This window comes from Erythrolamprus reginae, chromosome 9 (genome assembly GCF_031021105.1).
Source record: "Erythrolamprus reginae isolate rEryReg1 chromosome 9, rEryReg1.hap1, whole genome shotgun sequence".
Taxonomy (NCBI): domain Eukaryota; kingdom Metazoa; phylum Chordata; class Lepidosauria; order Squamata; family Dipsadidae; genus Erythrolamprus; species Erythrolamprus reginae.
The window spans coordinates 49,245,953-49,261,257 of NC_091958.1; the positions used below are offsets into that span (position 1 = coordinate 49,245,953).

Genomic DNA, 15,305 nt, shown 5'->3' on the forward strand with positions numbered 1-15,305 from the left:
AAGGAGGAGATAGAAAATTGATCTCCTTCTGAGCTGTCTGCCACACTCTCCTCCTCCCTGTCACTCATGTCTTCTTGGTCAGAGGAGCCTTCATCAGCAGATTCCACCGGGGGCAAAACAGGCCTGCAGCATGTGGATGTCTCCCCCACATCCACAGTCCTTGGGGCAGGAGCTGGGCCAGAGCTAACCACAACAGGCATGAAAGCCAGCTGGTTTTCAGCCACTCTCTCTCTTTCAGCCCAACCTGCCTCACAGGGTTGTTGCCTTTGGGACAATAGGAGGAGGAAGGAGCATTAGATACGTTCACCACCTTGAATTGCTTATTAAAAAAAAAAAAAGGTGGGATCTCAATGTATAAAATAAACGATGGTCCTCCATATCTCCACAGACACCATTTCTCTTCTGCAAAGGTGGGGCTCTGTGCCATGTTTCCCCGAAAATAAGACCCTGTCTTATTTTATTTTTTTTGAACCTTGAAATAAGCGCTTGGCTTTATTGCCATGCACTCAAAAGCCCAATTGGGCTTATTATCAGGGAAGGTCTTATTTTGGGGTAGTACAGACAGGACTGCTATCGCCCAGCTTCTCGAAGGATTTTGCCTTTTGAAGAACTGGCTGGCTGGCTCGTTCTCCCCCCTCCGTGCCAATCCTCCCCCCCAAAAAAATATCAATCCACTTTGCCAGAATTTCTTTCTCTCCTTCCTCCCCCTAGTGTCTCCTTCCTAGGTTTTCTCTCTTCCCATCATGAATAAGGACAGCCCACCTTTCGCAGCGATTGGAGGGGCAGGGCAAGCCGAGCAAGGAGGAAAAAATAAATAAATAAATAAATAAAACGAGCCCATAAATCTCTCCCTCGCTGGGCTTGCCAAGGGAGGTGTTTCTTTCTGGATTTTTTTTTTCAATTTCAACAAAAAAACCCCTCTCTTGGTACATTGGAACGTGAGCTCCCGAGCGTTCTCTGAACGGCTCCTGCTGTGTCAGCACCACGGACAGCTCCGCCGGCTATTTATTTATTTATTTGAATGGGAGGGCGGGAGGGGAAGGAGAGCAACGTCTCTGCCCTGCTTTGACTGCAAGGGCTGGCTAAGGGATCACACCCTTGCCTCCTTTCCTCCAGGTTCAGATTGCCCCTCCAGGTCGTCTGGATCCCAACTCCCATCCTCCTCGGCCCAGGAAGTCAACAGGGCTCATCAGATACAGCAGTGTTTCCCGACCTTGGCAACTTGAAGATATCTGGACTTCAACTCCCAGAATTCCCCAGCCAGCGAATGCTGGCTGGGGAATTCTGGGAGTTGAAGTCCAGATATCTTCAAGTTGCCAAGGTTGGGAAACACTGAGATAGAAGGTGCGGGTGGGTGTGACATGATGGGTTTCGCTGCCTTCTCGCTGCTGGGTTAGAGTTTTGGAGATGTTGGGACAGATATTTTGTGGGTGGGAGAAGGAAGAATGAAAAAAGAGGACAAGGTTTGACTAATTCACAAAGGACCGGTGTCCTAAAAGCGACGACTTAACCGGCAGGCAATAGCAAACCCTCCAAGAGTCAAGGCAGTCTACCGGCAAATTGCTGGTTTGGTAGTGGACTGTCCAAGCCCAGGAAGATTTTTTCCCCCCTCTCATCTTCCTCTTCCCCAATCTTGAGGGACTGAATGTGGCTTCCACACCCTCGAAAGGGGTGAATTTGGGTTCAACTCCAGGACCTAATTAAATGCGAGACCTCTGTCCTGACCCTGGGGGAATGGCAATTCAAGCGCCCAGTCCCTAAGGGGCACTTTAAGGAAGCTTAAGGAGACTAATCTTACTTGACATGATGAGTTTTTCATCCTTCCTCCCTACCTGCAATAGCAGCATCACGTTCCTCAAATCCAAAACTGCCCACGTTTTGCCCAAGTTGGAGTAAAACCATTGTCGTGCACACCCCTCACCATCAATTTCAACCTTGAGGATGAAGACCATCCTGTACTCTCGTCCTGTAGCTCTTAAACCGTCCTTAAAAACAATTAATAAAGCAATGGCGAGCGGAGGAACTCCAACGGTGACCATAGGTCCTAAAAAGGACTTCCTAAGGCAAACCCACTTCAAGTCGAAAAAGTCTACAGTTCTCGGTCAAGTGTCTGAGCTGGCAGCTTGTCCCTGGGACAACGGACTCATCTCCATGCTCATATCTCCTTTGTGAAGACTACAGTAGGCAGAACCTGTAAATGGGTGTGGAAATATTGTCTATAATTTTTAAGAGGAAGGAAGGAAGGAAGAGGAATAAAAGGAGAGGAAGGAAGAAATAAAGGGAAAGGAAAGAAAGGAATGGAGGGAAAGAAGGAAAGGAGAAAGGAAGGAAAAGAAAGGAGAGGAAGAAAGGGAAGGAAAAAGGAAAGGAGGAAGGAAGGAAGGAAAGAAAGAAAGATAGAAGGGAGAAAGGAAAGAGAAAAGAGGAAGAAAAGAAAGGAGAGGAAGGAAGAAAGGGAAAGGGAAGGAATGGAGGGAAAGAAGGAAAGGAGAAAGGAAGGAAAAGAAAGGAGAAGAAGGAAGGGAAGGAAAAAGGAAAGGAGGAAGTAAGGAAAGAAAGAAAGATAGAAGGGGAAAGGAAAAAGAAAAGAGGAAGAAAAGAAAGGAGAGGAAGGAAGAAAGGGAAAGGGAAGAAGGGAAGGAAGGGAAAGAAGGAAAGGAGAAAGGAAGGGGAAAAGGAAGGAAGGAAAAGAAAAAGAGGAAGAAGGAAAGAAGGTTAGACAAAAGAAAAGAGGAAGAAAAGAAAGGAGAGGTACGAAGGGAAAGGGAAGAAAGGAAGGGAAAGAATGAAATGAGAAATGAAAGGGGAAAAGGAGAGGAAGGAAGGGAAGGAAAAAGGAAAGAAGGAAGGAAAGAAAGAGAAAATGAAAGATGGGAGAAAGGGAAGCAGGGAGGCAAGGAAGGAGGGAAGGAGAAAGAAGAGAAAGGGAAATCTCTTACCTGGGAGCCCCAAGCACAGCAGGAGACTGTAATAAACGATGGGCGCGTATCCTAAGCCACAGCCGCGCAAGGAAGCATTATACATGTGAATGTAATCCTGCTCCATTGACCTGCCGGGTTGCCGAGCTGAGCCGGGTTAGGAGGCGGGGAGGCAGAGTCGGGCTCCAGGATCGGCTCTTCCACATCCCAGCCTCTGCCACTGGAGACGGCCGGCCACTTGTCACCGGAGAGGGAGGAACTCAGCCCAGGCAGCACATGGACCTTCCCAGCCGGTCCAGGCAGAAAGTGACAGAAGGAAGAAAGAGGCGGCGGAGGTGTAGGAAGAAGGGAAGGGGAGAAAGGAAGGAAGGAGGGAGGAGGCAATTACAGCCACCGGTCAGGCGAAGGGTTAATGCCTCTTCCCAACTGGAGGCGCTGCGCCCACCTTCAAATACACACACATCAGTGTATACCACACTCTCGCTCACTCACACACATTCTTTCCTGCTCTTCCTTCTGGGTCCTAGCATCCCTCTCATTTTCAGTCGGGTCCATTTCTTTGGATGGATATTCGGGGAGATCAGCCCAGAGGAAGTCCCAGCATGCAGCTGGGGGGACTTTGTGCCCCCCAGAAAGCTCAACAAGGGCCTGGTAGACACTTGGGGTGGAGAGAAATCTCTCCACGTTAGACTAGATTGGGATATTTTTATGCGTGTGTTTGTCCGTCATGGCTGGCTTCAGACAAAAGACCAAGCCGTTTGATGATGGAGCAGCACACCCACAAGATCATATGCTGCAATGTCCTACCGGTCAATGACTACTTCAGCTTCAACCGCAATAACACAAGAGCACGCAACAGGTTCAAACTTAATACGAACCGCGCCAAACCTGACTGTAAAAAATATGATTTCAACAATCGAGTTATCGAAGCGTGGAACTCATTACCGGACTCAATTGTATCAACCCCTAACCCCCAACATTTCTCCCTTAGACTCTCCACGATTGACCTCTCCAGGTTCCTAAGAGGCCAGTAAGGGGCGTACATAAGTGCACTGGTGTGCCTTTCGTCCCCTGTCCAATTGTCTTTCCTTTCTTTCACATATCATATATATTCTCTTCCTTTCATATATCCTCTCCTCTAAGTTCACTTTCACCCTCATTTATATTATCACATGTCTATTTTTCTTCCTATGTATTTGTGTATTGGACAAATGAATGAATGAATGAATGAATGAATGAATGAATGAATGAATGAATGAATGAATGAATGAATGAATAAATAAATAAATAAACTGTGAGAAGAGACCCATTGCCATCTGTCAAACCCTTATTTAGTGGAAACTCTCAGGGGATGAGTCCTTTGGGATTGGGTGGCAGAGAAGTCAAATTAATTAATTAAATAAATAAATATAGGATGTGGTTCCATACTTTTCAAATTAGAAGGGATTCCATGGAAACTATTTCCCACATACTGGACTTCCCTACATTTTTGAGGATGAAATTCAAGATGGGTTTTCTAGTTGACACTTGACAGTTGACCAGACTGACCTCTGGGGTCCAGCCCTGTAAAAAGTCCCTTTTGGAGAGATTTGATTTCTCGTTTTATCTATCTATCTATCTATCTATCTATCTATCTATCTATCTATCTATCTATCTATCTATCTATCTACCTATCTATTATCTATCTATCTATCTATCTATCTATCTATCTATCTATCTATTTATTTATTTATTTATTTATTAGATTTGTATGCTGCCCCTCTCCGTAGACTCGGGGCGGCTCACAACACAATAAAACAGTTCATAACAAATCTAATAATTTACAATTTAAAATATTAAAAAAAAACCATTATTAAGCAGACATATATACAAACATACCATACATAAATTATATAGGCCTGGGGGAGATATCTCAATTCCCCCATGCCTGACGACAAAGGTGGGTTTTAAGGAGTTTACAGAAGGCAGGGAGAATAGGGGCAGTTCTAATCTCTGGGGGGAGCTGGTTCCAGAGAGCCGCCACAGAGAAGGCTCTTCCCCTGGGGCCCGCCAACCGACATTGTTTAGTTGACGGGACCCGGAGAAGGCCAACTCTGTGGGACCTAATCGGTCGCTGGGATTCATGCAGCAGAAGGCGGTCTCGGAGATATTCTGGTCCGATGCCATGAAGGGCTTTATAGGTCATAACCAACACTTTGAATTGTGACCGGAAGTTGATCGTGAACCAATGCAGACTGCGGAGTGTTGGTGTGACATGGGCATATTTAGGGAAGCCCATGACTGCTCTCGCAGCTGCATTCTGCACGATCTGAAGTTTCCGAACCCTTTTCAAATGGAGCCCCATGTAGAGAGCGTTATAGTAGTCAAACCTCGAGGTGATGAGGGCATGAGCGACATTTTAATTTGATTCTTGAAGACTTACTGATTTTTTGAGAGCTATGCATTTGGTTGGTTGGTTGGATGGTTGACTTTGAGTTGATTTTAACCAAATCCCAATAGGTTAGGAACTAACAAGAGAAGATAAATAATTCAGTAGGATTACTACAAATAACAACAACTATAGAGTCTTCAGAGAGGGGCGGCACAGAAATCCAATTAATAATAAACAAACAAACAAACAAACTATTAATAAATATTTGCTGAGGTATAGTCCCAAAGGAGAACTTAACAATTCCAGAATTCCAACCGAGAGAATTAATTCATAATTTAATCAACCCAATGAAACCAATTATTTTCAAATAAAATCAAACAGAACCACCCTACCTACAATAGAATGCCTGACTATAATTAATAGACGGGGTGTGTGTGTGTGTGTTTAATTGAAAAATAGCAAACCAGAACTTTGGAGCCAACACTTGGTAGGACGCCCATAACGGTTAATTTTATGATCGTATAAAACTGGATAAAAATACAAGTATGTAGCAGTCTGTGGAGCCCCTGCTGGTTTTTCCTGGGTTGATCCAGACAGGTCCTTCAATATGTTTTCTCCAGACTTTCTCTACTCTAAGGTAGCACTAAAATAAAGATAAAAGTGAACAGCAATGTACCGCTTCTTGGTGCTTTTACAGCCCTCTATAAGCGGTTTACAGAATCAGCCTCTTATTTATTTGTTTGTTTGTTTGTTTGTTTGTTTGTTTGTTTGTTTATGTATGTATGTATGTATGTATGTATGTATGTATGTATTGGATTTATATGCCGCGCCTCTCCGAAGACTCAGAGCGGCTAACAGCAATCATAAAACAGCGTACAATAATAATCCAATACTAAAAACGATTAAAAACCCATTAATATAAAAAACCAAACATACATACAGACATACCATGCATAAAATTGTAAAGGCCTAGGGGGAAAGAGGATCTCAATTCCCCCATGCCTGACGGCAGAGGTGGGTTTTAAGTAGCTTACGAAAGGCAAGGAGGGTGGGGGCAATTCTAATCTCTGGGGGGGAGTTGGTTCCAGAGGGCCGGGGCCACCACAGAGAAGGCTCTTCCCCTGGGTCCCGCCAAGCGACATTGTTTAGTTGACGGGACCCGGAGAAGGCCCACTCTGTGGGACCTAACTGGTCGCTGGGATTCGTGCAGCAGAAGGCGGTCCCTGAGATAATCTGGTCCGGTGCCATGAAGGGCTTTATAGGTCATAAGCAACACTTTGAATTGTGACTGGAAACTGATCGGCAACCCATGCAGACTGCGGAGTGTTGGTGTGACATGGGCATATTTGGGAAAGCCCATGATTGCTCTCGCAGCTGCATTCTGCACGATCTGAAGTTTCCAAACACTTTTCAAAGGTAGCCCCATGTAGAGAGCATTACAGTAGTCAAGCCTCGAGGTGATGAGGGCATGAGTGACTGTGAGCAGTGACTCCTGGTCCATACAGGGCCACAACTGGTGCACCAGGCGAACATGGGCGAACGCCCCCCATCAATCTGGGTCTTCATTTTCCCCACCTTGGAAGGATGGAAGGCTGGGTTAACACCAATAGTAAGAGCAGTTAGACTTATTTACTGATTCACAGGACTTCACATCCCTCTTTAAACAGTTTACAGAGTCAGCCTGTCACCCCCAACAATCTGGGTCCTCATTTGACCCATCTCAGAGGGATGGAAGGCTGAGTCAACCTGGAGTCTGGTGAGATGTGAACTGCCAAATTGCAGACAGACGGCAGTCAGCAGAAAGTAGCCTGCAGTGTTGCATTCTAACCACTGCGCCACTGGGGCTCTAAAGGTTTTCCAACTCAACGGCATGTTGTTCCTGTCTTTTTTGGCTTGAGAGAACCAGCGTTGTCCACAGCCAATCGGTATATCGCCAGCATTGCTATCTGTCAAAGGTGCATGGAATGCTATACCTTCCTATTAAAGTGGTGCCTATTTATTTACTCACAGTTGCATGCTTTTGAACCGCTACCTTTGAAAAGTGTTCGGAAACTTCAGATCGTGCAGAATTTTATTTATTTATTTATTACTTAGATTTGTATGCTGCCCCTCTCCGAAGACTCGGGGCGGCTCACAACATGTAGAAACAAATCATAAGCAATCAGACAAATTTAAAATAAAATATTTAAACATTTAAAAACCCCATATGCTAACAGACACACACACAGACATACCATGCATAAATAAATGAATGCGGCCGCGAGAGCCATCGTGGGGCTTCCTAGATTCGCTCATGTTTCTGCAACACTCCGTGGCCTGCACTGGCTGCCAATCGGTTTCCGGTCACAATTCAAAGTGTTGGTAATGACCTTTAAAGCCCTACATGGCATTGGGCCAGAATACATCCAGAACCGCCTTCTACCGCACAGATCCCAGTGGCCGATAAGGTCCCACAGAGTTGGCCTTCTCCAGGTCCCGTCGACCAAACAATGTCGTTTGGCGGGCCCCAGGGGAAGAGCCTTCTCTGTGGCGGCCCCGGCCCTCTGGAACCAACTCCCCCCAGAGATTAGATTGGGCCCCACCCTCCTTGTCTTTCGCAAATTACTTAAGACCCACCTTTGTCGCCAGGCATGGGGGAGTTAAGTTATCTTTTTCCCCTAGGCTATTACAAGTTATGCATGGTATGTTTGTGTGTATGTTTGGTTTTTTATAATAAGGGTTTTTTAGTTGTTTTCATTAATTGGATTGTTCATGTTGTTTTACCACTGTTGTTAGCCGCCCCGCGTCTGTGGAGAGGGGCGGCATATAAATCCAATAAATCAAATCAAATCAAATCCTAGCGGCCAGTTAGGTCCCAGAGAGTTGGCCTTCTCCAGGTCCCATTGACCAGACAGTGCCTTTTGGTGGGGCCTAGGGGAAGAGCCTTCTCTGTGGTGGCCCTGGCCCTCTGGAATCAGCTCCCCCCAGAGATTTGCACTGCCCCCACCCTCCTCACATTTCACAAGATCTTAAGACTCATTTATGCCACCAGGCTTGGGGCCATTAGACATTAGCTCCTTGGCCGACAAATGACATGTATGTTGTTGTTGAGTGGGAATGATTGATTTTGAATATAATGGGGATTTTAGATTAGATAAGTGGGTTTAATATTAATTGGATTTAGGATTTGTATTGTATTGTTCTTTTTATATGTTGTAAGCTGCCCCGAGTCCCTGGAGAGAGGCAGCATATAAACCCAATTAATAAATAAATGAACTGGGTGGATTTTCTGCTTTTAAAAATTAGTCATTGTCTTTAATGTGGCGAGGTTTCCTGGGGGACTAAACACCTCACCTGGGGGTGAGGTTTCCTGTCGACTAAACAATGTGGTTTGGCGGGACCCAGGGGAAGAGCCTTCTCTGTGGTGGCCCCGGCCCTCTGGAACCAGCTCCCCCTGGAGATTAGAACTGCCCCCAACCCTCCTTGCCTTTCGTAAACTCCTTAAAACCCACCTCTGCCGTCAGGCATGGGGGAATTGAAACATCTCCCCCGGGCTTATACAGTTTATACATGGTATGTTTGTGTGTATGTTTAGTTTTAATAATGGGATTTTAAGTGTTTTTTTCTTAAATTATTAGATTTGTTGTACGTTGTTTTAATATTGCTGTGAGCCGCCCCAAGTCTACAGAGCGGGAGCGGCATACAAATCTAATAAATAAATAGATAGATAGATAGATAGATAGATAGATAGATAGATAGATAGATAGATAATAAAATAAATAATGAAATAAATAATAAAATAAATAAATAAATAATAAAATAAATAAATAAAACAAATAAAACAAATAAAACAAATAAAACAAATAAAACAAATAAAACAAAATAAATAAATAAAATAAATAAATAAAATAAATAAAATAAATAAATAAATAATAAATAATAAATAAATAATAAATAAAATAAACAAACAAATAAATAAATAAATAAACAAACAAATAAACAAATAAATAAACCTCCTTTGTGTGTGTGTGTGTGTGTGTGTGTGTGTGTGTGTGCGAGAGAGAGAGAGAGAGAGAGAGAGGGAGGGAGGGAGGGAGGGAGCAGTTTTATCAGTACTTGATCCACCTTGAACTGGGGAATTCTGGGAGTTGAAGTCCATGGTCTTAGAGTTGCCAAAGTTGGGCACCCCTGATTTAAATATTTGCATTTTAAGATTAAGTGTGAAGCTGACGCACTGCCCTTGCTTCAATGTTTCTAGAGCATTTTGAGGGCGAGTAAATAACTCTCAACGGAATTCCCAGAGTAAGAGGCGGCACCAAGCCTGAAGTAGGATGAAATACAGCTAGCACGGGCTAATTTTCTGCCAGGTGTTGAAGGTGGATGGTGATAATTCACAGGTCACAGAGCAAGGCAACGCTTGCTCTTCCCCTGCAGAGAGCGGAGCAGTTAAGAAGGAGCTGCTGTCAGCCAGTCAAGTTATTCTCTGATGAACTGGCTCCCCTCTGGGTTGCTTGAGGGGATGGGAGCGATGGCCGGCCCAGGGTTCGAATCCTATCACCTCCCGTCAAAAGGGTGACAGGACAGTAAAGCAAAAATATGGGGAATAACAGCCTGCAAGGAAGTGGCATTTTCAGAACGGAGAAGTTATATGAAACTTACAGGGAGTGAGGAGATGATCAGGGTTCCAAGTTTCAATATCAGCTGTGAATAGATTTACATGAAAGACAGATGGGGAAAAAAAATCAAGCAAAATCTAAATATATCCCTTCTCTCCCCTTCCCTTTCCCTTCAGGGCTCTTTATCAACCTTACTAAATATTATTTTTTTATAGTTTTTAATAGCTTTTAATGATGACCATTTTATACATTTATTGGTTTTTCTTTTTAATTCACTGCTGTACTCTGACCAGGGTCACGCCCTTGTGAGATGGACAGCCATATCAGTAGGATAGATAGATAGATAGATAGATAGATAGATAGATAGAGAGATATAGAGAGATAGAGATAGAGAGAGATAGAGAGAGATAGATAGATAGATAGAGAGAGAGAGAGAGAGAGACAGACAGATAGAGAGAGATAGAGAGAGAGAGAGAGACAGAGAGAGAGAGAGACAGACAGACAGACAGACAGAGATAGAGATAGATAGATAGATAGATAGATAGATAGATAGATAGATAGATAGATAGATAGATAGATACTGTGTTTCCCAAAAAATAAGATCCTGTCTTATATTGTTTTGAACCCTGAAATAAGTGCTTGGCCTTATTGCCATGCATTCAAAAGCCCGAATTGGGCTTATTATCAGTGGAGGTCTTATTTTGGGAGAAACAGGATAGATAGATAGATAGATAGATAGATAGATAGATAGATAGATAGGTAGGTAGGTAGGTAGGTAGGTAGGTAGGTAGGTAGGTAGGTAGGTAGATAGATAGGTAGATAAGAAGGTAGATAGATAGATAGATAGATAGATAGATAGATAGATAGATTAGATAGATAGATAGATAGATAGATAGATAGATTAGATAGATAAGATAGATAGATAGAGTAGATAGATAGATGATAGATAGATAGATAGATAGATAGAGTAGATAGAGTAGATAGATAGATAGAGTAGATAGATAAATAGATAGACAGACAGATAGAGACAGACAGGTGAGAGAGACAGACAAACATAGGAAGGGGGAGGGAGGGAGATAGATTCTAAATTAGATGATTGAAGTGTGATGAATAAATAATAGAAAATTAGAGATAATAGAGATTAGATGATAGATGAAAAAAGATGGATGGATAGATGGATGGATAGACAAGCAGACAGACAGATGATAGATGACTAGTTCTGGTAGCATGGAGGAAGGCATTAAACAGCCCAAGCAGAGGTCCTAGCAGGCAAAACTCAGCCAAGTTTGCTGTCCAATCAAGCACAGTAATCCCACGACCATTGAACCAGGCTTTGGTGCTTTTGGCAGTGTGGGCAAGTGTCAAGTCCTGCTGGAAAACCCTGGACCCAATGAAGCACAGTGGACCAACACCAGCAGATGACACGGCTCCCCAAAATCAACACAGACTGCAGAAACTTCACACTGGACTTCAAACATCTTGCAGTGTGTGTCTCTCCATTCTTCTTCCATAGTCTGGTCCTTGGTTTCCAAATGAGATGCAAAGGTTTCCACAGTCTGTGTTCTAGGTTCCTTTTCTCCTTGATTAATTTCCACCCATTGCTTCTTGTTCTACCCTCAGGTGCTTTGGAGAATAAGTTGACTCCCTGTTGTTTGTGGCAACTCCTAAGACATTGGACCACTGCTATCATGTCTTCTTTTCATTAAACTAGATATACCCAGTTCCTGTAACTGTTCTTCATATGTTTTAGCCTCCAGTCCCCTAATCATCTTCGTTGCTCTTCTCTACACTCTTTCTCAACATCTTATCATCATTTGTAGAAACCTTAGTTTCTTAGGGAAAGATGCAGGTGTAAACAGGGATCTATCTATAACCCCCAACCTCCCCAAAAGCAAGAATAGAACAGAACAGAACAGAACAGAACAAAATTCATTATTGGCCAAGTGTGATTGGACACACAAGGAATTTGTTTTGGTGCATTTGCTCTCAGTATGCATAAAATAAAATATACATTTGTCAAGAATCAAGAGGTACAGCACTTAATGATTGGTGAGACCACATTTGGAATACTGTGTTCAGTTCTGGAGACCTCACCTACAAAAAGATATTGACAAAATTGAACAGGTCCAAAGACGGGCTACAAGAATGGTGGAAGGTCTTAAGCATAAAACGTATCAGGAAAGACTTCATGAACTCAATCTGTATAGTCTGGAGGACAGAAGGAAAAGGGGGGACATGATCGAAACATTTAAATATGTTAAAGGGTTAAATAAGGTTCAGGAGGGAAGTGTTTTTAATAGGAAAGTGAACACAAGAACAAGGGGACACAATCTGAAGTTAGTTGGGGGAAAGATCAAAAGCAACATGAGAAAATATTATTTCACTGAAAGAGTAGTAGATCCTTGGAACAAACTTCCAGCAGACATGGTTGGTAAATCCACAGTAACTGAATTTAAACATGCCTGGGATAAACATATATCCATTGTAAGATAAAATACAGGAAATAGTATAAGGGCAGACTAGATGGACCAGGAGGTCTTTTTCTGCCGTCAGTCTTCTATGTTTCTATGTTTCTATTGTTCTAGGGGTCAAATAAGCAGTGACAAAACAATCAATATTAATAAAAATCTTAAGGATACAAGCAACAAGTTACAGTCATACAGTCCTAAGTGGAAGGAAATGGGTGATAGGAATGATGGGGAAAAAACTAGTAGAAATAGTAGTGTAGACTTAGTAAATAGTTTGACAGTGTTGGGGGAATTATTTGTTTAGCAGAGTGAGGGTGTTCGGGGAAAAAGCTGTTCTTGTGTGTAGTTGTCTTGTTGTGCACTGCTCTGTAGCAATGTTTTGAGGGTAGAAGTAGAAACCGTTTGTGTCCAGGATGCGAGAGGTCAGTAAATATTTTCACGGCCCTCTTTTTGACTCTCGATTGCAAACTTGTCAAAAAGAAACAATCCCTTCTCCTGTTTTTGTAAACCGAACAGAAGCTTTCAACCAACTTTTAAGACAGGTGCCTTTTAATCTCTTGGTTTTGGGTTTTTTTAAGCAGTCAAGGTCTTGGCTGTCAGCCACCGGAGTCAAAGATATATTAGATAGAATCCAACCAGAGTGTGCCTTTGAGCATGTTCTGAACCAAGACATTTGCTTTTTGTACCAGAGTGGCGTGAAAAGGCGGAACACCAAGTTTCTTCCAGATTTCTTCCTTGAAGTCCCAACTCAGCAGGATAACGTCAATTATTGTCACTGCGAGCTCAGGAGATTTATTTATCTATATCTATCTATCTATCTATCTATCTATCTATCTATCTATCTATCTATCTATCTATCTATCTATTTATTGGATTTGTATGCCGCCTCTCTCCGTGGACTCGGGGTGGCTAACAATAATAATACAAACAGCATGTAAATCCAATACTACAACAACTAAAAAACCCTTATTTTAAAACCAATCATACCTACAAACAAACATAGCATGCATAAATTGTAAAGGCCTAGGGGGAAAGAATATCTCAGTTCCCCCATGCCTGACGACAGAGGTGGGTTTTAAGGAGCTTACGAAAGGCGAAGAGGGTGGGGGCAATTCTAATCTTCGGGGGGAGTTGGTTCCAGAGGGCTGGGCCGCCACAGAGAAGGCTCTTCCCCTGGGTCCCACCAAACAACATTGTTTAGTTGACAGGACCCGGAGAAGGCCAACTCTGTGGGACCTAACTGGTCGCTGGGATTCGTGCAGCAGAAGGCGGTCCCTGAGATAATCTGGTCCGATACTGTTTCCTTCACATTTGATTCGCTTGCAAGCTACCTAAAGAGCGCCCCCTTGCTGAGAAAACACACGCACGGGCATCCTTATAGGTAGTCCTTAACTTACAATCATTTGTTACGACAGCACTGGGGGGAAAAAGTGTTTCACATTTAATGACTGTTACAGCATCGTCATGCTTAGGTGATCAAAATAGAGCCGGGGTGGCACAGCAGGTAGAGTGCTGTACTGCAGGCCACTGCGGCTGACTGTAGATCTGAAGGTCAGCGGTTCAAATCTCATCACCGGCTCAAGGTTGACTCAGCCTTCCATCCTTCTGAGGTGGGTAAAATGAGGACCCAGATTGTGGGGGCAATAGGCTGGCTCTGTTCAAAAGTGCTATTGCTAACATGTTGTAAGCCGCCCTGAGTCTAAGGAGAAGGGCGGCATAAAAATCGAATAAATAAAAAATAAATAGATAGATAGATAGATAGATAGATAGGTAGGTAGGTAGGTAGGTAGATAGAGAGATAGAGAGATAGAGAGATAGAGATAGATAGATAGAGAGAGAGAGAGAGATAGGTAGGTAGGTAGGTAGATAGAGAGATAGAGAGATAGAGATAGATAGATAGATAGAGAGAGAGAGAGAGAGAGAGATAAATACCAAATGCTTGATGACCAAGCTCGTATTTATGACGGTTGCAGCATCCTGGTGGTGGTGGTGGGGTCACGCGATATCTTTTGCATCTTCTGACAAGCAAAGTCCTGCCTCTCTCTTTCTCTTTGTCTCTCTTGTTTCTCTGTCTGTCTATCTCTCTTTCTGTCTCTCTCTGCCTCTCTCTGTGTTTGTCTGTCTCTGTTTGTTCTGTCTGTCCTTCTCTGTCTGTCTCTCTTGTCTGTCTGTCTGTCTCTGTCTATCTATCTTCTCCGGGTCCTGTCAACTAAACAATGTCGCTTGGCGGGACCCAGGGGGAGAGCCTTCTCTGTGGCGGCCCCGGCCCTCTGGAACCAACTCCCCCCAAAGATTAGAATTGCCCCCACCCTCCTTGCCTTTCGTAAGCTTCTTAAAATCCACCTCTGTCGTCAGGCATGGGGGAACCGAGATATTCTTTCCCCCTAGGCCTTCACAACTTTATGCATGGTATGTCTGTATGTATGTATGTCTGGTTTTATAATAAGGGTTTTTAACTGTTTTAATATTGGATTGTTTATGCTGTTTTTATTACTGTTATTAGCCGCCCTGAGTCTACGGAGAGGGGCGGCATACAAATCAAATCAAATCAATCAATCAATAAATAAATAAATAAATAAATAAATATCTCTGTATCTCTCTTTCTGTCTGTCTCTCTCTTCTGTTCTGTCTGTCCTTCTCTCTCTCTCTGTCTCTCTCTCTCATTCTCTCTCTCTCTGTCTCTCTTGTCTGTCTGTTTGTCTCTGTCTATCTCTTTCTGTCTCTCTCTGTATCTCTCTGTCTGTCTCTCTCTTCTGTTCTGTCTGTCCTTCTCTCTCTCTCTCTCTCTCTCTCTCTGTCTCTCTCTCTCTCTCTCTCTGTCTCTCTTGTCTGTCTCTATCTATTTCTCTTTCTGTCTCTCTGTATCTCTCTTTCTGTCTCTCTCTCTTTTGTCTGTTCTGTCTGTCCTTCTCTCTCTGTCTGTCTGTCTCTCTCTCTCTCTGTCTCTCTTGTC

General features: G+C 43.3%; 3 protein-coding genes across 5 annotated transcripts in view; 1 reads left to right on the forward strand and 2 right to left on the reverse strand.

Annotated features, from left to right (window-relative positions):
* Nucleotides 1–15,305, forward strand: part of IQCK (IQ motif containing K) — a 163,754-nt gene that overhangs the window by 136,497 nt on the left and 11,952 nt on the right. The gene's annotated exons all lie outside the window — the stretch shown is intronic.
* Nucleotides 1–15,305, reverse strand: part of GPRC5B (G protein-coupled receptor class C group 5 member B) — a 140,027-nt gene that overhangs the window by 85,699 nt on the left and 39,023 nt on the right. The gene's annotated exons all lie outside the window — the stretch shown is intronic.
* The window catches only part of GPR139 (G protein-coupled receptor 139), a 78,917-nt gene that overhangs the window by 23,014 nt on the left and 40,598 nt on the right, over nt 1–15,305 (reverse strand). The window contains exon 1 of one of the 3 annotated variants that reach the window (XM_070761177.1): nt 2,940–3,045. The exons of the other annotated variants lie outside the window; for them this stretch is intronic. Coding sequence (XP_070617278.1) covers nt 2,940–3,045 — 106 coding nt within the window. Of the gene's footprint in view, nt 1–2,939; nt 3,046–15,305 lie in introns of those variants that run through there. 3 annotated transcript variants of the gene reach the window in all.